The sequence below is a fragment of the Trachypithecus francoisi genome, unplaced genomic scaffold (assembly GCF_009764315.1).
Source record: "Trachypithecus francoisi isolate TF-2019V2 unplaced genomic scaffold, Tfra_2.0 Lachesis_group13, whole genome shotgun sequence".
Taxonomy (NCBI): domain Eukaryota; kingdom Metazoa; phylum Chordata; class Mammalia; order Primates; family Cercopithecidae; genus Trachypithecus; species Trachypithecus francoisi.
In genome coordinates this window covers 122,113,742-122,139,017 of record NW_022681458.1, presented here as the reverse complement: position 1 = coordinate 122,139,017, position 25,276 = coordinate 122,113,742, and the positions used below count along the sequence as shown (strand labels likewise).

The 25,276-nt window shown below is 43.9% G+C and overlaps 1 protein-coding gene and 1 non-coding gene across 22 annotated transcripts in view; one reads left to right on the top strand and one right to left on the bottom strand.

The window, feature by feature from the left end:
- CLASP1 (cytoplasmic linker associated protein 1) overlaps window positions 1–25,276 on the top strand; it is a 305,011-nt gene that overhangs the window by 112,408 nt on the left and 167,327 nt on the right. For all 21 annotated transcript variants that reach the window (XM_033231811.1, XM_033231808.1, XM_033231795.1 and 18 more), the window contains exons 3-7: window positions 4,587–4,665; window positions 6,162–6,265; window positions 7,062–7,153; window positions 9,035–9,110; window positions 19,883–19,980. In XM_033231811.1, the coding sequence (XP_033087702.1) occupies window positions 4,587–4,665; window positions 6,162–6,265; window positions 7,062–7,153; window positions 9,035–9,110; window positions 19,883–19,980 (449 nt within the window). The remainder of the gene's footprint in view (window positions 1–4,586; window positions 4,666–6,161; window positions 6,266–7,061; window positions 7,154–9,034; window positions 9,111–19,882; window positions 19,981–25,276) is intronic.
- Window positions 3,887–4,012, bottom strand: LOC117095521. The gene has a single exon (XR_004442054.1). It is a non-coding gene; the product is annotated as a U4atac minor spliceosomal RNA (small nuclear RNA).

Here is a 25,276-nt window from a genome sequence, read left to right as displayed (position 1 = left end):
GTACGATCTCCACTTGCTGCAACTTCCGCCTCCCAGGCTCAAGTGATCCTCCCACCTCAGCCTCCCAAGCAGAGCGGCTGGGACCACAGGTGCCCGCCACCACGCCCAGCTAATTTTTGTATTTTTTCGTAGAGAGGGCATTTCGCCATGTTGCCCAGGCTAGTCTCCAACTCCTGAGCTCAGGCAATCCGCCTGCCTCGGCCTCCCAAAGTTCTGGGATTACAGATGTGAGACACCACACCCGGCCTGACTTGTTATTTTAAAGTCTGTTTGTAATTATTCTCCTATCCAGGGATCCAGAGTTCAGGTTGGTCTTTGTTTCTGCTAGTTTTAATTTATTTTGTCCTGTGTGCCTGGTTATCTTTGGTTGTGTTTCACATGTTCTCTTTGAAAAACTGTTACAGGAATAGGCCAGGCGCAGCGGCTCACGCAGTAATCCCAGCACTTTGGGAGCCGAGGCAGGCAGATCACTTGAGGTCAGGAGTTCGAGACCAGTCTGGCCAATGTGATAAAACCCCATCTCTACTAAAAATACAGAAATTAGCCAGGTTGATAACACATCCCAGCTACTTGGGAGGCTGAAGCACGAGAATCTCTTGAACCCAGGAGGCAGAGGTTGCAGTGAGCAGAGATCGTACCATTGCACTGCAGCCTGGGCAACACAGCGAGACTCTGTCTCAAAAAAACAAACAACAGCAGCAACAAAAGAAAAATTGTTACAGGAATAAACCAAGGACTAGATTATTAGGATGATGTTTTCTTTATCCAGAAATGACATGTGTTTTTATCTGCTAAGGGCTTTTGGACACAAACAGTCTAAACTCACTTTAATCTGATGTCAGTGATTAGAATTTTTTCCGGGCCACCCAGATGCTTGGAAACTGGGCTGCAGTCCCTGTGCAGACTGTTTTATTTCCAACTCACTTTCCTCCTAAAGTCTAGCCATTTGGGTTTCCAGCACACGTGGTGGGGGTTAACTAGGCCACCAAATTGGGAGGGCTTTGGAATGTAACCTTTGCCCTCCCAGATGACCCCCAAGGTTATTAAAGTGATTCTCTGCGCCCTTTCCCAGTGTCTACATGGCCCCAGGGCAAAGAGAACCAGCTGTTGCAGGCTCATGTCTGTGGATTTTAGTTGTCTGTGTTTCTTGACCTGGAAGTTCTTCTGTGCCTTCGTAGCTCTCTGATGCTGCAGATGTTCTTTTATATCCAGCATTCTTAGTTGTGCTCGGCAGGAGTATTGGTCCCAGTGACCTGGTCAGCCCTCTTCTCTCTTTTACAAAAGGGTCTTTTAAAAGATTTTAGGATAAAGAAGATGTTGGACCTTGAGAGCTCATCTATTCCAGTCTCCTTCACATCAATAAAGTAGGGTTTATCAATCACCTACCTTGTACCCAGCGCTGTGCTGTTTATTATGGGAATTCTGAGGAGATGGAAGATGGTAGTGTTCTTACATTCAAGGAGTGGAGCTGGGGAAACAAGCACAAACGTAGATAATTAAGTAAAATGTCAGAGGCAGTGCTCAAGGGTCACGTAGAGCTAATGGTGTTGGAAGAAAAAAGTTACAAAACATTTAAAGATTTGGAATGGCTTTTATTTGTGATTTTAGAATCAGGTAACACCTCATTCCGTGAAAGAGAATTGTGTATTCCATGGAGCCATGGAGAAGAAGTTGGTTTTATAGACCTAAGGGCTGAAGAAAGCAGAAACAGGAAAAAAAAGAAAGTACCCTTACCACGTGCCAGGCACAGTTTACACACACCTTATTTAATCCTCACAACAACCCGCGAGGTAGCTGTCATTATTGTCTCTGTTTTACAGATGAGGAGGTTTAGGCACAAAGAGGTTTTTACAGTTAATTATCAGAGTGGTCTTCTGGGCAAGGACTTTTTCATGTATCCCTTTCTTCAGTAGGGAAATGGAAGCCCAGGAGAACGGCTGTGAAAGTGCCTGGAACTGCCCTCTGTCCTCCTGGCTGGCACCCTGGACCTCTCCTGTTCTGTTTCTCTGGGGACTCAGGTGCATCTACTCACTCAGTCTTCTTGGGGAGTTTCCACGCTCCCCAGTTCATCTAGGCAAGGCATTGAAACTTGACTGTCCGCGGCTTAGCGAGGCCTTCTCTGCTCAGACCTACCAAGTAAACTGCCGCGTCAGCTTTCCCCCAAATAAATAACAGTCCTCTTTACCTTAGCCTTGAGCGATGTTTGAAGGGATGTTTCTGTCATGAATAATACCCCTACTTGCAACCAGTAATGCAACTGTGCAGATAAGCTTAAGATTTCACCAGACAAAAGCTAAATAACTCACTTCCGTGATGGGCTGTTCTTTTAAAAAAATAAACTATTTTTTAATAGAAAAATTGCAAAGGTAATATCGTCTCATTATAATATCTAACATTAGTGTGGTTTATTACAATCAATGAACCAGTATTGATGTATTATTATTAACTAGATTTCATGCTTTATTCCTATTTCCTTTGTTTCTACCTAAGGAAAAATGTCATCTTTCTGTTTCAGACTCTCTTCCAGGATACCTCATTACATTTAGTTGTTACGTTTCCCTTGGCTCCTGTTGCTGACAGTTTCTCAGAGTTCCTGTTTTTGATGATCTTGACTGTTTTGAGGGGTACTGGTCAGGTGTTTTGTAGGATGCCCCTCTATCGGAATTTCTCTGTTTTCCTCATGATTAGACTGGGTTTAAGGGTTTTGGGAAGGACTATCACAAAGGCAAAATGCCATTTTCATGACATCATACCAAGTGTACTTGATGTGGACCTCCACTGCCTGGCTGAGGTTGCGTCTGTCAGTTTTCTCCGCTGGATAGTTACTCCACTTCATACTGTACTCTTTGGAAGGAAGTCATAGTGTGAAACCTAATCCTTTTTAGCTCGAAAGTAGAGTCATTATTTTAAAGTGTTTATACCATTATTATATTATTAAAAGAAAAATCTGTTTACAAATTGTTTTCTCTATAAAAGTTTTAAAAATTATTTTCTTCAATATTGTCAAGTAGCCAGTTTCTTGCAAGAACATTTTATATATTGTGGGGATTATTGGGCCAATTTGGATTCCTTCAGTTTTGAAGCAGTGGATTTCAAAGCTGAATAGAAAAGTCTGCAGTTTTTGCTTTTATCAGCCGCCAGACGCAGGCAGAGGCTGTATACAAGAAATCCTAACTGTTGCCCCGTCCTGTTTGGTAGTTGTGTGAGCATTGGGCAGTGCTCAGCTTTGTGTTGGAAGCGTGTTTAATGAAGTCTCACAGTGCAAAACTGCTTCCTGCAGAGGAAGGGTTAATCTGGCTATTGGAGCATTCCACAGAAAGCTCACTATTAACTTTTTTTTTTTTGATACGGAGTCTCGCTGTGTCGCCATGCTAGAGTGCAGTGGCGGGATACCAGCTCATTGCAACCTTCGCCTCCCAACTTCAAGCGATTTTCCAGCCTCAGCCTCCCGAGTAGCGGGGACTACAGGTGTGCGCCAGCAGGCCCGGCTAATTTTTGTATTTTTAGTAGAGAAGGGGTTTCACCATGTTGGCCAGGATGGTCTCGATCTCCTGACCTCGTAATCCGCCCGCTTCGGTCTCCAAGTGCTGGGATTACATTTTATGTGAAGTACAAAGGCCTACTGAAACTTCGCCTCCTATTGAAACTTGATCTAGACTATTAGACTGGCTCAGCATAAAGCTGGAGTTGTATGAATGACCGTGGTAAATTCACGTTGAAACCCTTCCCCGTTTACACAGCAAAAGCTGAAAGAGTTTCGGTGAGAAAGGAAAATCGTGTGTATTGTACACCATCTACTGGTTTAACGCACGACTGCAAGAGTTTCGTTTATTTACAGCTTACTACCTTTATGAAGTCACACGTCTCGGAAAAGCGGGTTTTCACTTTTTCCAAAAATTGCACCAAGGTAAAGCAAAGCTTTAGTTGATGCGGGTGTGTTGTTTAGGCGTTAGCAGTACTGCCCTCACTATGCGCTCATTGGACAGTAACGCAACCCCAAGAAAAGGATGGTTGCGGTAAGAGTTAGCGTGCGCTGCAAGCAGGAAGCGGCAATACCTGACAGGGTTGTGGTGATTAATTTGTGAGTCCCGCCCTAGTAGGTCTGATAGCTAGCTTACCTCCAGCCTCCACGGCGTTCGACGACACCACCAATTCTTTGTTTTCTGAGGCTCCTGAAGGGTCGCAAAAGCGGCGGCTCGGTTTTACCCAGAAGACCGCGCGTCGACCGCTCGAAAATTTGCATACGTTTTCTCGCCGGGGCGGGGCTGGCAGGGGCGGGGCCGGCAGGGGCGGGGCCACGGCGCTCTCTTGAACTCCACGGGCGGCTGACCTGGGTTTGGCTACGCTGTATTGCCATTTATTTCGTTTCTCCTCACCGAGTATTTTCCGTTATAGCTGTACACAGCTTTTTTGGTGGAAGATCATCCTTCCTCGTGCTAATCTCTTTGGTCCTCCAGTCGGCATGCGCGCTCTGGACTCTCGGACTGCGTCTGGGCCAGAAATGTCGAGGCGTCCCCGGAGCGGGTGGGCGGGAGCGCTGCCCCGCAGGCCGGCCGCTAACAGGCTCCCGGTGTTTCCCGCTGCAGGTGGTTCTGCTGGGCATGGACATCCTGTCCGCCCTGGTGACCCGGCTGCAGGATCGGTTCAAGGCGCAGATCGGCACAGGTGAGCTGCGGCACTTGTGGAGCGGACCCGGCCCCTTCAGACCCCCAGCCTTCCCTCGGTCTCCCCGGCTTCTCCACTTAGCTGCTCCCAAACCCTCCCGGCCGCCACCCTGCCTCTCCTCCAGCCCCTTCGGCCTCCCTTCCGCTCCTCCCAGTCCGTCAGTCCCCGCCCTCTCCCGCATCCCCCGTAGCACCCGCAGCTCCGGCCGGCCGCCCCGCTGCCTTCCCTTCCCGCTGGGCTTCCTGGCCTCTGGGTCTGCGGGCGCCCTTACCCTCCCCCATACCTTTGTACTGGCTTCACTGTGTTCTCATATGGAACTTAGTAATACGTGTTCTCAGATGAAATATTAGTGCCATTTTTATTTCTTATGCTAAATTAGCTGTCACCCTTTAGTGCCAACCAAGTCATATTTGACCCTGACCGCAGTCCCCTTTAATGAAAGGCAGTTTTCTTTGAGAAATCCTGTAAAACCAAGCCAGTTGTATTTTTCCCCAGATGACTATGGTTGGCATTACCATTTTCACCTTGATTGTAAATGTCATTGCAAGTGTATGGTAAATGTTCACTCTTCTTCTGAAGGAAAAACGATGTGTCAGCAAAATGGAACAAACCCCACAGATGTCATAGATTTAAGTACCTCTGAATTCCTGACCTCCGGTGTTTCATGGGGCAGTATGAACGCTCAGCAGCTCTATGCAACCATTTCCTTATGGAATTTCTCTGTTTTACATTGGTACACATGTATTCTTTTCTGTTAAGTTTCTGACCGATATGCTCCTTCTGAAAAGGTCGTGAGCTATTTTCCCATTCTAGCACCGACTGTTTACAAATTTTTTTTAAAACCTTTACTTTTAGAAATTTGATATTTTAATAGGGTTCCATTTTCCTCCTAAATTAGCTGAATTATTCAGGGATAGGTCTTGTTATAGAGGTTTGCAAGCTCTTAAAATAAGCTGATCTCCGGTCTACAGGTGCACTTGGAGCACTGGTGGGAGGGTCCACACTGGGTAGGTGGGGGAAGATGGAGAGCTGGGCTCTGTCTCATGTGTGTTTGGGTGTGATGTAAAACTAAAAATACACAATGTTGATGAAGTGTAAGATTATTCATAAGTGCCTACCCCTTCTACACTCAAACACATATGCTGGAGCCCCTCTCCTTGTCTTTTACCTAAATTTTCCTTTCTATTGACTCTTCCTGTCAAGGTCTTCCATTTTTATCAGCTTACAAATACGTTTGGAACTGGCTGGAGGAACGTGGGGTAAGGAGGAAGACAAATAGTATATCTGCCCATGCAAAGGATTTTGCAGACTCTTTTGGTGACTTGCATGGATTTCAGCAAGGAGAGTAGAGCTGTGAGCAAAGATGAGTGGTTTTAGAAGGAGATACATCATTGAGGTCAGGAGTTTGTCTTCCCACGTAATTGAAATAGCAATACTTGGTGACCGCAGACCCCCAAATAGGGTTTCATTTGATCAGTTTCCGTTTTGATTTTCAGTGCTGCCAAGTCTAATAGACAGACTAGGAGATGCTAAAGACTCTGTGAGGGAGCAGGACCAAACTCTGCTGCTAAAGATCATGGATCAAGCTGCTAATCCTCAGGTAGGGGCAAGAGATGTGTTTTGAGGTCAGCTGGCCAGTGTGCATGCATGCAGTTGCGAGAGTGTGTGTGTGTGCTTGCACAAACGGTGTGATTCCATAGACTTAAGCTGATGTATTACAGATAAAAATTTTCACAGCATTCAGTCTGTTTACCCATACAAGATATTTAAATAAATAAGTCACAAAAGTATGAGATGAATAGTGGATTTAACATGGGGGTATTGAATAAATTAGTGAATCTAATATACTTAGTTTTAATCCATTAGACCCTTCAGCTCATTTATGTAACAGACTCTCCAGTTGTCTGAAAAGAGGAAGCCGTGGTGTCTGGGAGTCAGGAGGCCTGGCTGGAGCCCTGGCCCCTGTCTTCTAGTGAATTGGGGCTGCTGGGATGGACCGAAACAGCCTTGCCTTCCCAGCTTCCACTGTCCTTTATTGGGGGGTGATGAGAAAAAGCAGAGGGCAGTGTGAGTGTGTGATCTTTGGCAACTCACTGGCTCTTTTGGCCTTGCTTTCCTCACCCATAAAAGGAGGACAGTTATACCTCCCTTTTAGGGTTCTTGGGAGAATTAAATGCAATTATGTAAATGAATATGTTTTAACAATTGTAATTTGGTATACTTGGTAACATGATAGATGTCATCATTTTCCAGTATGCTCTTGAGAGGATTAAATGTGCTGGTAGAGGATGGGACTAATTTGGCACTGGTTAAGAGGCTTGCCTTCTGTTGCTCCCTTACTAAGTGACGGCTGCAGCAGCCTTCTCCTTTCCTCACCTGTTCTTTGTCATCTACAGTACGTATGGGACAGAATGCTTGGAGGCTTCAAACACAAGAATTTCCGTACTCGAGAAGGCATCTGTCTCTGCCTTATAGCAACACTCAATGCGTAAGTCTGGGATGAGCCTGACATTTTTACCTGGCTGAATTTTTTTTTAACTTTTTATTTAGAAATCATTATAGATTTACAGGAAGTTGCAAAGAAGTGTAGTGTGAGGTCTCACGCCCCCTTTACCCACCTTTGCCCAATGTTAGCACCTTGAATAGCTATAGTACAGCATCAGTCCCAGGACGTTGAGATTGATACAATCCCTAGAACTTGTGCAAGTGTCTCGGGTAAACACATGTGCATTTGTGTGTATATGCAACTCTACAGTCACTGCAGGGCTCCCTCATGCTGCCATGTGTAGCTACATCCTCACCCCTGGCAACTGTGAATCTGTTTGAATGTTTACGAATCTGCTCTCCCTGCCTATGATTTTGTCATTTCAAGAGTGTTATGTAAATGGAATTATACAACATGTAACCTTTTGAGTTTTATCTTTTTTTCATTCAGCATGATACCCTTGAGGTTACACATACATGCTAGTTCATTTTATTGCTAAATGGAATTCCTTGGTATAGATGTATCACAGTTGGTTAAACTATTCACCTGTTGAGGAACATTTGGGTGATTTCCAGTTTTTGGCTTTTATAAATGAAGCTGCTGTGAACATGCATGTACAAGTTTCTACATGAACATAAGTTTCCATGTCTCTTGGATCAGTGCCCAAGAGTACACTTGCTGGGTCATTTGGTAAGTTCATTTTTAGTTTAAAAGGTACTGCCAGTTTTTTCCCCAGAGTTGTCCACACTGTTTTACGTTCCTACCAGCAACGTCCGAATGATCTGGTTTCTTCATACCCTTGCTAGCCATTGGATGTTGTCACTTTTTTATTTTAGCCATTTTTATAGGTGTGTAGTAATACCTCATTGTGGTTTTAATTTGTATTTATCTAATTAGGCTGTTGATGGTGAACATTTTTTTATGTGCTTATTTTTAGGAGAGGCTTTTTTAAAATTATAAATTTCAAGACTTTTTTTCTGATTATGAAAATAATACTGTATATATCATAAAAATTTACACAAGGAAAAAATAAAGATTACTGTAATTCTGTTACCTTCAGATAATCATTGTTAAATTTGGTACATTTTATCCTAATCTGTAAAGTTATGTTATTTTTAAAAACAAAATTGAGATTGTAATGTTTATTTACTTGTAAATTTTTTCCATCTTAATATGTTAGCTTTTTCAGTGCCATTAAATTTGGCCATATGTAGCTGAAGCTTTAAAAAAAAAAAAAAAAAAAAACTTCTAGCCTTTGATCACAGTAGCTCCAGTTCTAGGAATTTATGGTAAGGTAGTAGGCAGATAACCAAGAGATTTTTATTCACAAAGGCCATTTGTCATGGCAGGGATGGTGATGGTGAAAATTGGAACTCAAATGTGCCCCAGTAGGGTAGTACTTGGCTCAGATGTACCTCAATAGGTAGATGCTCTGATTTGATTGCAGTCTTTTCATCCAGCGGTATTGCCTGAATGTCTACCGTAGCAGAGAGCTCTGCCACAGCACATGGGAGAGTTAAACAAGGTCCCTCCAGTGACTCGTAGTTGGCTTACAGTGACAGAACAGTAATGCAGAGGCAGCACCTGTGAGGCAAGCGGGACCTGGGGTGCTCTGGCCCAGCCTTAAAGAGGTAGGGCGGGATTGGCCAGAGCCCTGGGGGACAGGAGGAAGACTCATCTGGGAGAAACCACCCTAGGTTTTGAACTCTGTGCAAAGGGGCCATCGGACACATTTACTTTGGAGCCAGTGTGGATGGGATGGAGAGAGACTTGGTATGAGGTGGTGATGGGGGTTGGGGAGACACGGGAAGAGCAGGTGTGGGCAGACAGGCGTCTGTCTTTCTTCAGTTCTCACTAACAAGAAAGCACTCCTTTTGTTTTCAGCTCTGGAGCGCAGACTTTAACACTAAGCAAGATTGTGCCACATATATGCAACTTACTTGGAGATCCAAACAGCCAGGTGAGTGAGAAGGGAAACCCTCGGGGGAGGTCATTGCTTGCAGACTGTTGAGATGCATTCTGGTGCTCCGTGTATACCCAATAGGTGGGTGGGACTGCAGTCCTAATCTTCATAGAACAATGATGATTTTTTAAGAGATCCAGTGCCCATTAGCATTTATAAAATATTTGTACATTTAAATGTATAAAATAAGTTTGCGTTTAAGTTTAAAATTGGTAAATGTGGTGGCCACTCTGCGCTCTTCTATACGTAGGGCTGAGAAATCAACTAGCCTAGAAGCTGATGTTATCCAGACCAGCCTCCAAGATAAGATGTCTGGCCACCACCTCTGCAGCCAAAAGGGGTGGTGCCGGGGGTGGTGGTGCAGAATCTGCTGAGGTGGGAGAGAATGATTGGAAGAGGGTCTGAGGGGACTTTTCTGAGGTGATGGGAATGTTCTACATTTTGCTTTGGGGGGGTGGCTCCACTGTGTATATCATTGTGGAAACTCCTTGAACTCTGAACCCTTAAGAAGTGCCGATTTTACCTAAATTAACGAAAAGTACCACTTCCTTAGTGTGAGGGTAGGAGAGGAGCTGGCTGTCTCACCTGTGAGTTACCAGGCAATTCAAAAGTTGTACAAGTCTGGGCTGGAGAAGTAGCACTGAACTCTCCTCCCAGTTCAATGCTGTTTCTCAACCAGAGTCATTTTTATTATGTCATCTCATACAAACTGGTAGGAATGATACTTCATTAGAAGAAGGGACAGAAAATGGAACAGTAATTTACAAGATAAATGTATATGGTCAGTGGCCTCTCTGTGAAATCTTGGTTGATAACTGCTAAGTTACCCTCCCAGGAGGCTGTATCAGGCTGGCCTTCCACCCAGCCTCCCCTGGCCTCTAGCTCCCCTGAGTCTGCACCCCTGCTGTCCTGCTCTCCAGGCTCTTTCCTTACCTTGCTCTTACTTCCAGCAGCAGGTGTCTTTCCCTTCTCTTTGGCTGTTATGCTGCTCCTTCCACTCCAGCCTCTCCCCTCTTCACTGCCTGTCGTCTGCTGTCTCCCTGCTTTATTATTCCACTCATGCCCTTTTTCAGCCTTTGTTGAAAATATATAGCATTAGGCTGGGCATGCGGTGGCTCATGCCTGTAATCCCAGCACTTTAGGAGGCCAAGGTGGGTGGATCACTTGAGGCCAGGAGTTTGAGACCAGTCAGGCCAACATAGTGAAACCCCATCTCTACTAAAATTACAAAAATTAACCAGGCATGGTGGCGTTCACCTGTAATCCCAGCTACTTGCGAGACTGAGGCACAAGAATCACATGAACCTGGGAGGCAGAGTTTACAGTGAGCCAAGATCATGCCACTGCATTCCAGCCTGGGCAACCCACCAAGACTTTGTCTAAAAAAAAAAAAAAAAAGAAAAGGAAAATACATGGCATTGGAAAGAAATACTTAGAATTTTTTTTTTTTTTTTTCTTAGACAGAGTCTTGCTCTGTCACCCAGGCTGGAGTGCAGTGGCATGATCTTGACTCACTGCAAGCTCCGCCACCGGGTTCCCGCCATTCTCCTGCCTCAGCCTCCCGAGTAGCTGGGACTACAGGCGCCGCCACCTCGCCCGGCTAATTTTTTGTATTTTTAGTAGATACGGGGTTTCACCATGTTAGCCAGGATGGTCTCGATCTCCTGACCTCGTGATCCGCCCGTCTCGGCCTCTGGACTTGCTGGGATTACAGGTGTGAGCCACCACACCAAGCTAGACATTTTTATTTACTTAATCATACTTTATATTCAATGTTAATTTAAAAATAAATTGAACTATTTTTTAAAAAGATTCTAAATTACCAAATAGATTGTTGTTTTGTACCCTTCCCCCTTTGGGTTTTGTTTCTGTTTTTGTTTTCCGTGGGAAGAATCCTTTGTAGAGGCTGCACTCTGGGGGTGTGGCTGCTGCCACGTGGGGTGCTCTAGCAGAGCAGAAAAGCCAGCTTGCTGAGGTGATTCTATCCTCTTTCAGTTGCTGACTTTGGCCAGACAGGTGATGTGAATGTTCACACTGCCTGTGGAGATCTGAGAACCTGGGGTGGGTGGTGCGGGGCTGGCTCCTCTAAATGCACTTCCGTGGCGGAGGCAGTATAAAAACACAGGCCAGACCTACACCATCCAGAACGACAGCAAGGGACGTTGTCTGGAATCTGGTTTGGGGAGGGAAGCACTGTATGGCTGGGCACCACACTGCAGTCCATCCCACAGGGTCCCCTCACTAACCCCTGTTTCCCCTTCTTCCTCTTTTTCTTCCACATATATTTAGCGAGAGCTCGTGCTGTGGGCCTGCCTTGTCTGTCTGGATCCTTGGGCTTTTTGGGGAAGGGGATGGAGATTACTAGCTTGATTTTGCTTCTGAGACTCAAATTTTGCTTCTGCGACTGAGGTGTATCACATCCTCTAGAGGAAAGTGAAGGAAATGCCTGGTTGTCCTAGGGCTCTTCACTGTTGAATAACCTCAGTATTTCCCTGCCCAAAAGATCATGGATTCGGTGTAGATTTTAAGAGACATTGGGAGTGGACTGTGAGCACATTTAATACTTTGAATGGGTCCATTCTCATCCTTGAAGCTATTCAGGTGAGCCTCGGAGAGTGCCTTGCTCTTCCCAGGTTTTCCTTTTCTCTGAAGTTCTCTGCTAGAGGAGGCCTCCCTTAAAGGTTCCCTAAAGCTTCGGTAGAAAGGAGACAGGTAGGGCCTAGTCTGCTTTTGTGTTGGGCTGCTCTCTGATACTATTTTTTTCCTTTAGATCTAGAGTTAACTTGTAAGTTCTCTAGGAATTTTAAAAAGATTTCCTTTATTTTAGAAGTACACAGATTAAATTTCAAACGATCAGCACAATCCCACATTCTCAAAATGTTGATTCAGTTTTTTTTTTTTTTTTTTTTTTTTGAGGTGGAGTCTCGCTCTGTCACCCGGGCTGGAGTGCAGTGGCCGGTTCTCAGCTCACTGCAAGCTCCGCCTCCCGGGTTTACGCCATTCTCCTGCCTCAGCCTCCCAAGTAGCTGGGACTACAGGTGCCTGCCACCTCACCCGGCTAGTTTTTGTATTTTTAGTAGAGATGGCGTTTCACTGTGTTAGCCAGGATGGTTTCGATCTCCTGACCTCGTGATCCGCCCGTCTCGGCCTCCCAAAGTGCTGGGATTACAGGCTTGAGCCACCGCGCCCGGCCTTTGATTCAGTTGTTTAAGAATTTAAGATAATGTTGAGTCTTGAACAGTTTGACATACTGTTCTGAAGTTGCCAAACAGCAGAGTATGTTAAATATTAATACTTGAGCTACCTGACGTGATGTAAGACACCTAGGTTAAAGGCATAGATCCCTGCTTTGTATGGTATAGCTGACCTTGGGGTCACTTGGATCTCGAGCCTCAGTTTCCCCTTTAAAGTGGAGGCAGTGGTAAGTGCCCCACCCCTCAATCCTTATGAGAGTCCTTGCAAGTGAATGTTCTTAGGTGCTGGGTGACCTGTTGGTCCAAGTAGAAGACTCTCAGAAGGCCAAGTTACTCAGTAGTCTCCTCATCATCTGAGATGGCCATTTTCATTTGCAGAAATCATGCACCTACCATGTGCCAGTGGGTTTCTGAGAAACTCAGGTGTATAGTACTTTAAAAATATGAAAAGCCTTAATTGTAGGATAGCCTTAATTGTAGAAACTCAGGTGTATAGTGCTTTAAAAATATGAAAAGCCTTAATTGTAGGATCTTGAGATGTATTTTTGATACTGACATAGCCATACTTACACCAAACATTGGCAGCCCCGGAGTAGACTATACACATACTGCCACATACCAGACACTAGTTTCACTACCACAAATCAGGTGCTCCTGACTGATTGTGAGTAATAGTAATAATACAACTGAAAAACAAAAGTAGTACATTTAAATGGATCACATCTTACTTCTGTGTAAATCATAGATTGTATAATTTTAAAAAATAATTTATGAAGAAACAAAGAGATAGTTTTTAAAAATAAGATAGAAAATGTGAGACTTGTTTAAAATGTTTCATTAAGTCAAAAATTCACATTAGCACTTCTTGCCGAGTGTCTTTAATGGCAGTTATACTTTTTGTGCCAGGAAGCCCTAGGTTTTGGCCAGGAGTTTGGAACCTATAGTGGTTTTGTGGGCTGAGTTCTAGGCCTGTGTGTCCACTTTTGAGAAAATTCTTATTATTTGTTATGTTTTTTCATTTCCCCCACCTCATCCATAAAATAAGGTTGGTACTCTATGGGCAGCTTTCAGTATTCTGTAGTAGACAGGATTTACGGCTAGAGTATTCCAAACTGAGCACTCTGAAAATAATCCATATATTCACATGTGCCTTAGGAATGGTTTGTCCGCATGTATATTTGCACACATAGACACGCACATACACAGACATACACTCAATCCGTATCTCTCTTCTGCCAGGAAGTTCTGCCGTCCACCTCCCCGATACTAACCAAGTTAATTATTCCTGCTTCTGGGGTTCTTGTGTAGCTTGCATGTGCTTTTGCTGTTGCCTTTATTTTAATTTTTTCATTAATCTTTTCCTACTAGTTTCTGATCCTCTAGATTTAGGATTATAACTTGTTCCTGTTTGCAGTTCCCAATGCCCCATAATTATTTGAATAACTTTCCTTTATTTGCCAAGTCTCAGACCAGAGAGGACACTGTTGTATCAGTGTTGTCTCTGCCCTCAGGCGCCTGATCTAGTGGTCAGCCTCCAGCTCTTCATTTCCATACAGCCAGGGTGCGGAGAATCCTCGCAGCTCTAACTGGGCAGCAGCTAACATAGACTGGATTTGGTGTTTAAAATTAACTCGGCAAGTGTTCGTTTCCTTAGTGGTCTGAGTGCAGTGACTCAGAGCAGGGAAGCCTTTCAGAGTGGGCCACAGGTGCACAGTGTGTGTGGGCTAGGATGCTTTTGTTACAAGTAACTGAAATCCTAACTCAGAATCATTAGAGCAGTGGGGAAATGTGTCATTCTGCATGATGACCGGTCCTGACATAGGAATTTTCCGGGATCTGCCAGTAGCTCGGAGCCGGAGGCTCAGGCATCTCAGCCTGTGTGTGTTGCCCCCTGGAGCTCTTAGCACAGGCACAGCATAGGCACAGCTGCCGTACGCATGCACAGTTGGCCTGGCAGAGGGGAGGCTGCTGCTTCCTGCGCTCCTCTTCTGTTTTCAACTTCCATATTGAAAGGTTCAAACATACACATAAGTAGTGATAGTGCCATAAAGCGTCCCCATGTGCCATCAGCTCATTTGACAAGGCCAGTTCAGTTTTGTCTTTTTTCCCTCCTGCATCCCATTATTTTGAAGCAAAAGTTGGATTATTTTGAAGCAAATCTTAGACCACGTTTATTTAACTCTTAAATATTTTAAAAGATAGACTTTTTTTCCTTCAAAAACATAACCTTAAATAACATTGTCACCTCCTAGGCCCCAAGAATCAGCAGTTCTCTCCTATCATCAGATACCCAGCCAGTGTTCACTTTTCCCGGAATGTCTTTTTCCAAGAGCAGAGAAATGTTTTCCAGAAGCTTTCCTACAGACTCCCCTCATGTTTCATTGTTGGAGAGTTGCGTTCCATGCTCCTGTGTGACCCAGCTGCTGGGAAGGGATTAGAATTATGTGACGGCCATACACTAAGGGTGTCCCTCCTGAGCTGAGAGAAGCTTTTCTTCCCGGAGGTGTGGATTTCAGTACAAAGTCTGTGCTTGTTGATGAGAACAGGGCAGTGGCTGTAACAGAGGCAGCCGGTGGTCCAAGGCACCCTGACAATAGGAATTCCCTTGACTAGATAAGAAAAGCCTGAGTTCTGCCTGAAAACTTTTGATTTCATCTTCACGGCACCTCACCTCCCTTTTTGCAGGCAGGCTGGCAGAGGGTGGCATCCAGTGGGCCTCCCCATGCTGACTGCTGGCCCTCTTGTGGAGTTTGGTCACATTTTCAAAGCCTAAAACATCTTGAAACATATGATGACCATTGCTCATTCCGTGCTCTCTCCAGCTAGACAGAGCTCAGGAGGAGGGAGGAGCACCTCTGCTGCCGGCTTGCCAGAGCTCCCATGTGGCCCGCCACAGTGGTAGCCTGGGAGCCAGGGCGAGCTCTTGGGCCCAGCTGTGTGGGGTGCTGGGGTACCCACGCTCCAAGGCACTGGCTGTGGGGCTGTGCTGGGTTCTAGGAGGACAGGGTGGGTTTAGGGTCTCATCAGTTTATAGACTGCTTCCCTGTCCCGCACGCTAGGGCGGAAGCCTTCCTTTGAGTTTTTTCCTTTGCGGGAAGCCCTTATTTTGGCATCTGCATTAAGGTGCAGTGTGCTGGTAAGAATGCTGGCTTGCTCCAGAGAGGTAGTATTTTGGATCCCAGCCTGCCATTCCTGATCTGTGGGCCTTGGGCAGGTGACTAACCTTGCCAGCCTCTACACCTTCCTCTGTGCAGTGACTATGAGGAAGGAAGGAACAACATGGTCAGACGTTGGAGACCTTAGATTCTGTAAAGCACGCATATGAGACCTGGCAGAGCATGCTGCCTGTATGGGGCTCTTGTCTTTTTGCGGTCTTCATGGCCTGACACGTTGCGGTGCCTTTCTGGGGTGAGCCTGAGGGCTCATCAGGGAGAGGCAGCGTGAGACCAGTGAGAGCCTGTGTAGAAGCGAATAGCTGCATTGTCCTTCAGTCTCGGCTGAATGGCTTTTATTTAAACCTCTTTTCTATTAGAGTGTCCTACTTTGCAGTACCGAAGAATATCTGTTCATCTGCGCTTCTTCAGTAAAGAAGAGTTTAGACCCCTAAATACTATCTGACCCTGTAACTTTCTAGGTCTAAGGAACGGTTATTTTAAAGGATAAAGATGTTGGTTTAAAAGATATCGATAACACTAGCCATTGTGTTGATTGCTTTATAGGTACGAACTATAGGCCACAGACTGCTGGCGTAAAGCTGGTTTCAGCCTGTAGATTTGTGGGTGTGTGTATGCTTGTGCCTGCAGAGTGTTTTAATTTTATATTTTGAGTTCATATGATTTTATATTTGGGAGATTTATATTTTTAACTTGTCTTGAAAGAATAGAAGGTCTGCTACAGCTGTGCTTCCATTCCTCTGTGGCTGGGTGGTGCTGGCCCGTCTGCCTGAACCTCTGCACCTTATCCCTCTTCTGTCCCTGCCTCCAGGGTTTCCTGCCAGTGCCATTTGTCACCCTGCACTCAGCCTGCTGCAGTCATTCACTCCTCATGTCACTGCCTGGCCTGTGTAGGCGTTTCAGTTCATTTTCACCTAGTAGGCCTTCAAATATTTGTTGAGTGAAACTTATTTCTTCCAGTCCTCAGAGCAATTCTCAATTTACAAAGGAAGAAACTGAGACCAAAGGAGTTCTAGTGTTTTGTCTAAGGTTACACAGCTCCCTAAATGGCCAAGTAGGTCCTTAGGTCTCCTTATTAATAATTGACTCTAAAGCTAGTAATTTTTCCAGTAAATCTCTTAAACGTTTATGGCCCAGACTTTCTAAGTAGCTGACTGGGTATTGATTGTTCTTTAAAGAGATCACCCATTGAGATTTGCTCTGAGCAGATGTGTTATCCCTAGAAAATAAGCAGTGGTGATACACTTTAATAATAATATTCAAGTTATAGTCACATTGACTACTTCTGTAATATGTGCATTTTTCTTTTTCTTTCTTTCTTTTTTTTTTTTGAGACAGCATCTTGCTCTGTCACCCAGACTGGAGTGAAGTGGTGTGATCTTGGCTCACTGCAATCTCTACCTCCTGGGTTCAAGCGTTTCTTGTGCCTCGGCCTCACAAGTAGCTGGGACTAACAGACACTCACCACCACTCCTGGCTGATTTTTTCTTTTTGTATTTTTAGTAGAGACGGAGTTTCACCATGTTGGCCAGGCTGGTCTCCAACTCCTGACCTCAAGTGATCTGCCTGCCTCGGCCACCAAAGTGCTGCGATTACAGGCGTGAGCTATTGCGCCCGACTGCATTTTTCAATGTAAAAATGTTTCCTAACAATAGAAATTACTTTTTTTCCCCCAAAATAAACTGATAATCTGTGTTTGTCAGCTCTGGCTACCATAACAAAAAGCTGTAGACTGAGTGAGTTAAACAACGGGAATTAGTTTTCTTACAGTTTTGGAGGCCGAGTTCTGGTTGGTGCTCTCTTACTGGCTTGTAGATGGCTGCCATCTCACTATGTGCTTATATGACCTCTTCTATGTGCGTACACAGCTCTCTGGCTTCTCTTATGAGGACACTAATCCTCTAATTTTAGGGTCTTGCCATCATGACCTCATTTAACCTTAACTGCCTCCTTTTTTTCCTTCTGTTTTTTGAGACCAGGTCTCACTCTGTCACCCAGGCTGGAGTGCAGTGGCGTGATCTCAGCTCATTGCAACCTCTGCCTCCCAGGTTTAAGTGATCCTCCTACCTCAGCCTCCCAAGTAGCCGGGATTACAGATGTGTGCCACCACGCCCAGCTAATTTTTGTATACTTCAGTAGACGGGCCAGTCTTGAACTCCTGACCTCAAACTCGCCTGAACTCGAACTCCTGAACTTGAACTCACCTGCCTGGGCCTTCCAAAGTGCTGGGATTATAGGCACGAGCCACCATACCCGGTTACCTTCTTTTCTAAAAAAAAAAAAAAAAAAAAAAAAAGCCTGAGTCGTGCTTTGTCTCTGAGGCTAGAGTGTGGTGGTAGGATTATAGCTCACTGCAGCCTTCAACTCCTGAGCTTGAGTGGTCCTCCTGCCTCAGGCCCCCCAAGTAGGTGGGACTGTAGGTGAGTACCAACTGGCCCAACTAATTAAGAAAAAATTTTTTTGTAGAGATGGGCGCTCACTTTGTTGCCCAGGCTGGTCACACACCCCTGGGCTCAAGCTGTCCTCCTGCGCTGGCCTCCCAAAGCACTGGGATTACATGTGTGAGCCACTGTGCTCGGCCCTTAATTGCATCCTTATAGACCTTATCTTGAAATATGTTGGAGAGTTAGGGCTTCATCATTTGAATTTTGGGGGCACACAGTTCAGTCCATAGCATGAGGTTTTGGGGGACAAGATAATATAGCTTAAGATTTGCCTTTTTCCGCTGGAAGAGATAAAAATTATGAGTAAAGTTATCTGTCATGTAACACTGCTAAATCAGAGGGCTACCTTCAGTATTTCAAACTGTAAATTTTTGTTTGTATTCCTACTTCGTTTCTCTCCATTCACCACTACCTTGATATTGTACTCCCATCTTTGCTTACTGAATTAAGCACAGCCTCCCCCAGGACCACCTGGCCTTGGTTCCATTTTATATTTTAAAAATGTTTTTCTTCCTACCTTTTTATTTGCAAATTTTTTAACGTACAGAGAAATTGAGTGTATTTACCAGTTAACATTTGTCACATTTGTTCTGTATCTCTGTGTACACACATACGTACATACACAGACACACACTTTTTTCTTGAACCATTTGAAAGTAACATGCAGATATAATGATTTTTTTTAAATTTTTTTTTTTTTTATTTCTGAGACAGTCTCGCTCTGTTGCCCAGGCTGGAGTGCAGTGGCATGATCTTGGCTTACTGCAAACTCCGCCTCCTGGGTTCTCCTGCCTCAGCCTCTTGAGTAGCTGGGACTACAGGTGCATGCGCCACCATGCCCGACTAATTTTTTTGTATTGATAGTAGAGATGAGGGTTCACCATGTTGGCCAGGCTGGTCTCGAACTCCTGACCTCGTGATCTGCCTGCTTCGGCCTCCCAAAGTGCTGGGATTATAGGCGTAAGCCACCGCGCCCAGCCTATAACGATATTTTTAACCCTACACATACCAGTGTGTATCATTTAATAACAAGGGTAGTTTTCTTATATAAACTTGTCATTTTTCTCACCCTGGAAATTTAACATTGATACAGTGATGTGTAATATAGTCTGCATTCAAATTTTCCCAGGTTAAAAAAAAAACTACCCTGTCTCTCACACCTTATTTCGTATTTCATGCTGCTTTCTTAGTTTGTATCTGGTCTGGCCAGACTGGCGTACTTCCTCTTCCTGAAGCATGTGCCGTACATGTCTGCTTTCATGCCTTTGCACAGGCTGTGTCTTATTCGAATCCGCTCATTCCATCTGGACCTGGTGAAATCCTGCTGTTCCAAGCACTTTGCAGTGGTTTTTCCCCATACAGCATCCCTTGACATCCCCTAATGTGTTTGCTCCCTTCTTTAAACCGCAAGCTCTTTATGCTCTTGAATAATGTCTATTGCATCATGCCCTGTAATGAATGTAGAATTTTAGGACTTTTTAAAAATCTCCTTCTTAGGACTAGGGGCTTCTTGAGTATGGGACTTCGTGTAGCCTGTACTCTCCATTTTTGTTGCTCATTAAGTATTTGTTTAGTTGACTTAAACCCAGAGTGTTTCACATGGTATTTTATTTTTAGTATAATTTATTTATTTTTAGTGTTGTTTCTTAATTTGGAAAGATGGTCTGAAAATTCCAGTTTTCTGAAATTATCTTAAAGAATGCAAAGAACTAAGGATATGCACTTTACCGTGTGTTTAGGGATGGGGGTCCCACAGTTTTACTACCCTTTGACATTGTATCAGCAAAGTGAAAACTGTCAAACATGGCTTTCTCTAGACAAATGTATATAAGGATTGTATTCACCGTTCCACTGGTAAAATGGTGATAAATTGGGGTGGTATATGGCCTGTTGTATCCCAGCAGGACTTGCTGGGGGATGACACAGAGCAGCTGTAAGATCTCTTCTTTTATATCTAGGTTCGAGATGCAGCAATAAACAGCTTAGTGGAAATTTACAGACATGTAGGAGAACGTGTGAGGGCAGATCTCAGTAAAAAAGGATTGCCACAGTCCCGGTGAGTGCAGATTTTTTCCTTTCTTCTGCTCTACCCCCCATGCTTTTCCAGTTAATATCTTGATTTGCAGTACTTTTTCTGTTGTGGTTATTTTATTCAAAGAATATACGGTTAGAGGGTAGTTGGAGATTTTGTTCAGATCATACATCAGGGGTCCCCTCCCATTCCACTTCCTCAGAAATGAGACTTTCTCACCCAGACTGGCCAGGTCCCATGCCACATACCGATTTTAAAAGCAATTGGTATTGAAAAATTCAGCACTCTTACAGTTTTATGCTTCTATATCTAAGATTCTGTATCTATATCTGTACAGACAGCACTTAGTATAGTAGGTGCCTAGAATACATTTGAATGAATGAAGCCATTCCAGGATGTGTTTGGATAAAAATTCATAAGTTACAATTTTGGAAATCATGTTTTAAATGTAACTTTCTGTTTTCATGTCATTCTCAGTGTGTATAAGCCCATGCAAAGGGATCAGTGTCTCATCAGACCCAAGACAACTGGAGTCCAGAAATGTGACTTTGTTATAGTCCAAATTTTTAAAATAATGTAATGATCAGATATGTATAATTTTAACTGTAATGGAGAAACTTAACACCAAATTAATTCCAAACTTTTACCCTGGGTCATTCCTTTAAGGGGGAAAGTAATGTTAAATTCCAGACAGGACTGGAGTGGACTCACAGGGCAGCTTATCTGAGCCTGTCATTTTGTCCATGCAAACCCCAGAGGCCTAGAGACATGAAGTGACTTTTGAGAGATTACACTGCTGCTAAGAGTCAGAACCAAGTTCAAAACCCTGTTCTTCTGACTTGCCTTTTAATTTTCTCTGCCCTGTTTCACAACATCGTTTATGGCGTACTGGGCATCTGGAAATGGAATGGAATACTGAAATATACAGGAGTTAACTGTCTTGATGTCTCCAAGGCAAATATGACAGCAGTGGGCCCCAGACCCTCAAGTGGCGACTCCACGGGCAAACAAGTGGACTATGTTTCCTTGTGGTTGAGAGTTATGCCTGATCTGGAACTGCTCTCACCATCTGTGCACAGGATGATTAGATGGGAATAAAACTACTTTTCATGTTCTTTACGAAAGATAATCTGTGAGAATAGTTGTTTTTTTTTTTCTTTTAAATTCCTTTGTTTTGTGAACCTCAGCCTTCTGGTCTTTGAATATACGGTGAGAACACAGGAGGAAAAAGAACTCAGCAGCAATACTGAATAATCTCTCAGGGAAAATTGGAGGGCACAGATGATCAGGGGAGGCATGATATCAAGGGAAGGGACTGGTAAATGACGAAGGCACCATGGTTGTTCGGAAAACAGGTCTCGAGAGTGAAGCCCTGCCCTGCTGCAGGGCTGGCCTCACGCCATGCTGTGTAACGTGATGTGACCCCAGACCGTGAATCCACCATTTTACACAGTTTCCATCTTAACAGGAGGCTTCCTCTGTATGTTTGGAAAGTAACCACAGCAAACTAGCAAATCAGGAAGAAACGACATGGTAGAACCGAGATCTAGCGAGCTGAGAGTACAAGAAAGAGTTAATGCAGCCGGCCTGAGACTGCTGTCCTTAGAAAGGCCTGCTTACAGGCCTGGCCCCAGGCTGGTGTCTAGAAATGTGGATTTGGGGAGGGCCCCCACCATTCCCAACAAGTGGGATAAGAGTGGCTCACTGTGTCAAACTGCACAGCGCAATGTGGTTTATGCTGGATACCTGCTAACCTCTCTGCCAGTTGTGTAAGTCCCTAAAGCCTGTTTCCACCTGGACTGGCTGCCTTCACTGCCTCTTGGAAACCCATTAACCTGACATCTCTTTGTCATACTGGGTCTTTGCTTCACCTTTCTCTGCAGGTGCATCTGCTGTTTCTTGGCGACCAAGCCTTTTCTTTCTTGGTTCATTCATTCATTCATTTGTTCATTTATTTAATTTTAAAAATTATTTTTGTTTGTTAGGCCGGGCGCGGTGGCTCAAGCCTGTAATCCCAGCACTTTGGGAGGCCGAGACGGGTGGATCACGAGGTCAGGAGATCGAGACCATCCTGGCTAACACGGTGAAACCCCGTCTCTACTAAAAATACAAAAAAAACTAGCCGGGCGAGGTGGCGGGCGCCTGTAGTCCCAGCTACTCCAGAGGCTGAGGCGGGAGAATGGCTTAAACCCAGGAGGCGGAGCTTGCCGTGAGCTGAGATCCGGCCACTGCACTCCAGCCTGGGTGACAGAGCAAGACTCCGTCTCAAAAAAAAAAAAAAAAATTATTTTTGTTTGTTATTATTTTTTGAGGTGGGACCTCACTCTGTTACCCAGGCCGGAGTGCAGTGGCGTGGTGATTGCTCACTGCAGCCTTAACTTCCTGGGCTCAAATAATTGTTCCACCTCGGCCCCCCAAGTAGCTGGGACTAGAGGTGCATGCCACCATGTGCGGGTAATTTCTGTATTTTTTGTGCAGATGGGGTTTTGCCATGTTGCCTAGGCTGGTCTCAGGCTGATTTTTTTTGAGTCACTGATTCAATCTCTCTACTTGTTAGAGGTCACTAATTCAATTTCTCTACTTGTTAGGGGGTCTATTCCAATTTTCTGTTTCTTTTTGAAGCAGTTTTGGTAGCTTGGGTCTCTGTAGGAATTTAGTCATTTTATCTTGGTTATTTAATTGTTGGCATATAATTGTTCATAGAATTCCCCTGTAATCCTTTTTATTTGTACATGCTCAGCAGTGATGCCTTCCCTTTCAAAGTTTTTATTTGATTAATTTGAGCCTTTGCCCCTCTGGTCAGTCTAGTTAAGGTTTGTCAATTTTTGTCTTTTCAAAGAACTAACTTCTGGTTTCATTGATTTTTCTCTTTTTCCTGTTGTATATATTTTGCTTATTTCACTCTAATCTTTACTTTTGATTGGTTTGATGTACTTGTCTTTTTCCAGTTTTTTAAGATGGCTATTGATTTGAGATCTTGTTTTAATGTAGACATTTACATCTATGAATTTCTAAGTACTGCTCTAGCTGTATTCCATAAGTTTTGATATGTTAATGTTTTCATATATCTCAAAGATTTTCTAATTCCTTTCTGTTTTCATTTTTGCGTTGTTACTTAGGAGTGTTTGGTTTCTACATTTTTTGATTTGTCATTTCTTTTTGTTGTTAATTTCTGATTTTATCTATTGTAGTTAGAAAACAGAATTTGTATGGTTTGAGTCATTTGAAATTCTTTTCTTTAAATTAAAAACATTTTTTTTTGAGACAGAGTCTCACTCTCTTGTCCAGGCTGGAGTGGAATGGTACAATCTTAGCTCACGGCAACCTTTGCCTCCTGGGTTCAAGCGATTCTCATGCCTCAGCCTCCCAAGTAGCTGGAATTACAGATGTACACCACTACACCCAGCTAATTTTTCTAATTTTAGTAGAGATGAGGTTTTGCCACATTGCCCAAGATGGTCTTGAACTTCTGCCCTCATGTAATCTCCCTGCCTCAGACTCCCCAAGTACTGGGTTTATAGGTGTAATCCACCATGCCCGGCTTGAAATTTATTGAGGCTTATTTTTGTGGCCTGGCATGTGGACTCCTGGATAATGTTCCATGTATGCTTGGAAAGAATCTGTAAGCCAGGCCCAGTGGCTCATGCGTGTGATGCCATCCCTTTGAGAGGCTGAGACAGGATTGCTTGAGCCCAGGAGTTCAAGACCAGCCTTGGCAATGTGAGACCCCATTTCTACCAAAAAATAAAAAAATTAGCTGGGTGTGGCAGCATGTGCCTGTGGTCCTAGCTAGCTACATGAGACGCTGAGGCAGGAGAATCTCTCCAGCTTGGAAGGTTGATGTTGCAGTAAGCTGAGATCATGCCATTGTACTCCAGCTTGGGTGACAGAGAGAGACCCTGTCTCAAAAAAGAAGAATCTATATTCTGATATTGTTTGTTTGAATATCTTATAGATGTTTGTTCTAGTTGGATTATAGTGTTACTGAAGTCTTATTTTCTTGTTGATCCTCTTTCTGGTTTTTAAAATCCATTAAGGAATGTACATATTGAAGTTTCCAGTTAATACTGGTGAATTATCTATTTCTCTCTTCAGTTGTCACTTTTTGCTTCCTACATTTTGAGCTCTGTTCTTAGATGCATATATGTTCATAATTGTTACTGTTGTAACAATTATTTACATTAGGTATATCTCCTAATGCGATCTCTCCCCCCTCCCCTACATGGAAACAGGTTGTTCAGTTTCCATGTAGTTGAGCAGTTTTGATTGAGTTTCTTAGTCCTGAGTTCTAGTTTGATTGCACTGTGGTCTGAGAGACAGTTTGTTATAATTTCTGTTCTTTTACATTTGCTGAGGAGTCCTTACTTCCAACTATGTGGTCAGTTTTGGAATAAGTGCGATGTGGTGCTGAGAAGAATGTATATTCTGTTGATTTGGGGTGGAGAGTTCTGTAGATGTCTATTAGGTCCTCTTGGTGCAGAGTTGAGTTCAATTCCTGGATATCCTTGTTAACTTGCTGTCTCGTTGATCTGTCTAATGTTGACAGTGGGGTGTTGAAGTCTCGCATTATTATTATATGGGAGTCTTAAGTCTCTTTGTAAGTCTCTAAGGACTTGCTTTATGAATCTGGGTGCTCCTGTATTGGGTGCATATATATTTAGGAGAGTTAGCTCTTCCTGTTGAATTGATCCCTTTACCATTATGTAATGGCCTTCTTTGTCTCTTTTGATCTTTGATGCTTTAAAGTCTGTTTTATCAGAGACTAGGATTGCAACCCCTGCTTTTTTTTGTTCTCCATTTGCTTGGTAGATCTTCCTCCATCCCTTTATTTTGAGCCTATGTGTGTGTCTGCATGTGAGATGCGTCTCCTGAATACAACAAACTGATGGGTCTTGACTCGCTATTCAATTTGCCAGTCTGTGTCTTTTAATTGGACCATTTAGTCCATTCACATTTAAGGTTAATGTTGTTGTGTGTGAACTTGATCCTGTCATTGTGATATTAGCTGATTATTTTGCTCGATAGTTGATGCAGTTTCTTCCTAGCATCGATGGTCTTTATGTTTTGGCATGTTTTTGCAATGGCTGGTCCTGGTTGTTCCTTTCCATGTTTAGTGCTTCCTTCAGGATCTCTTGTAGGGCAGGCCTGGTGGTGACAAAATCTCTAAGCATTTGCATGTCTGTAAAGGATTTTATTTCTCCTTCACTTATGAAACTTAGTTTGGCTGGATATGAAATTCTGGGTTGAAAATTCTTTTCTTGAAGAATGTTGAATATTGGCCCCTACTCTCTTCTGGCTTGTAGAGTTTCTGCTGAGAGAT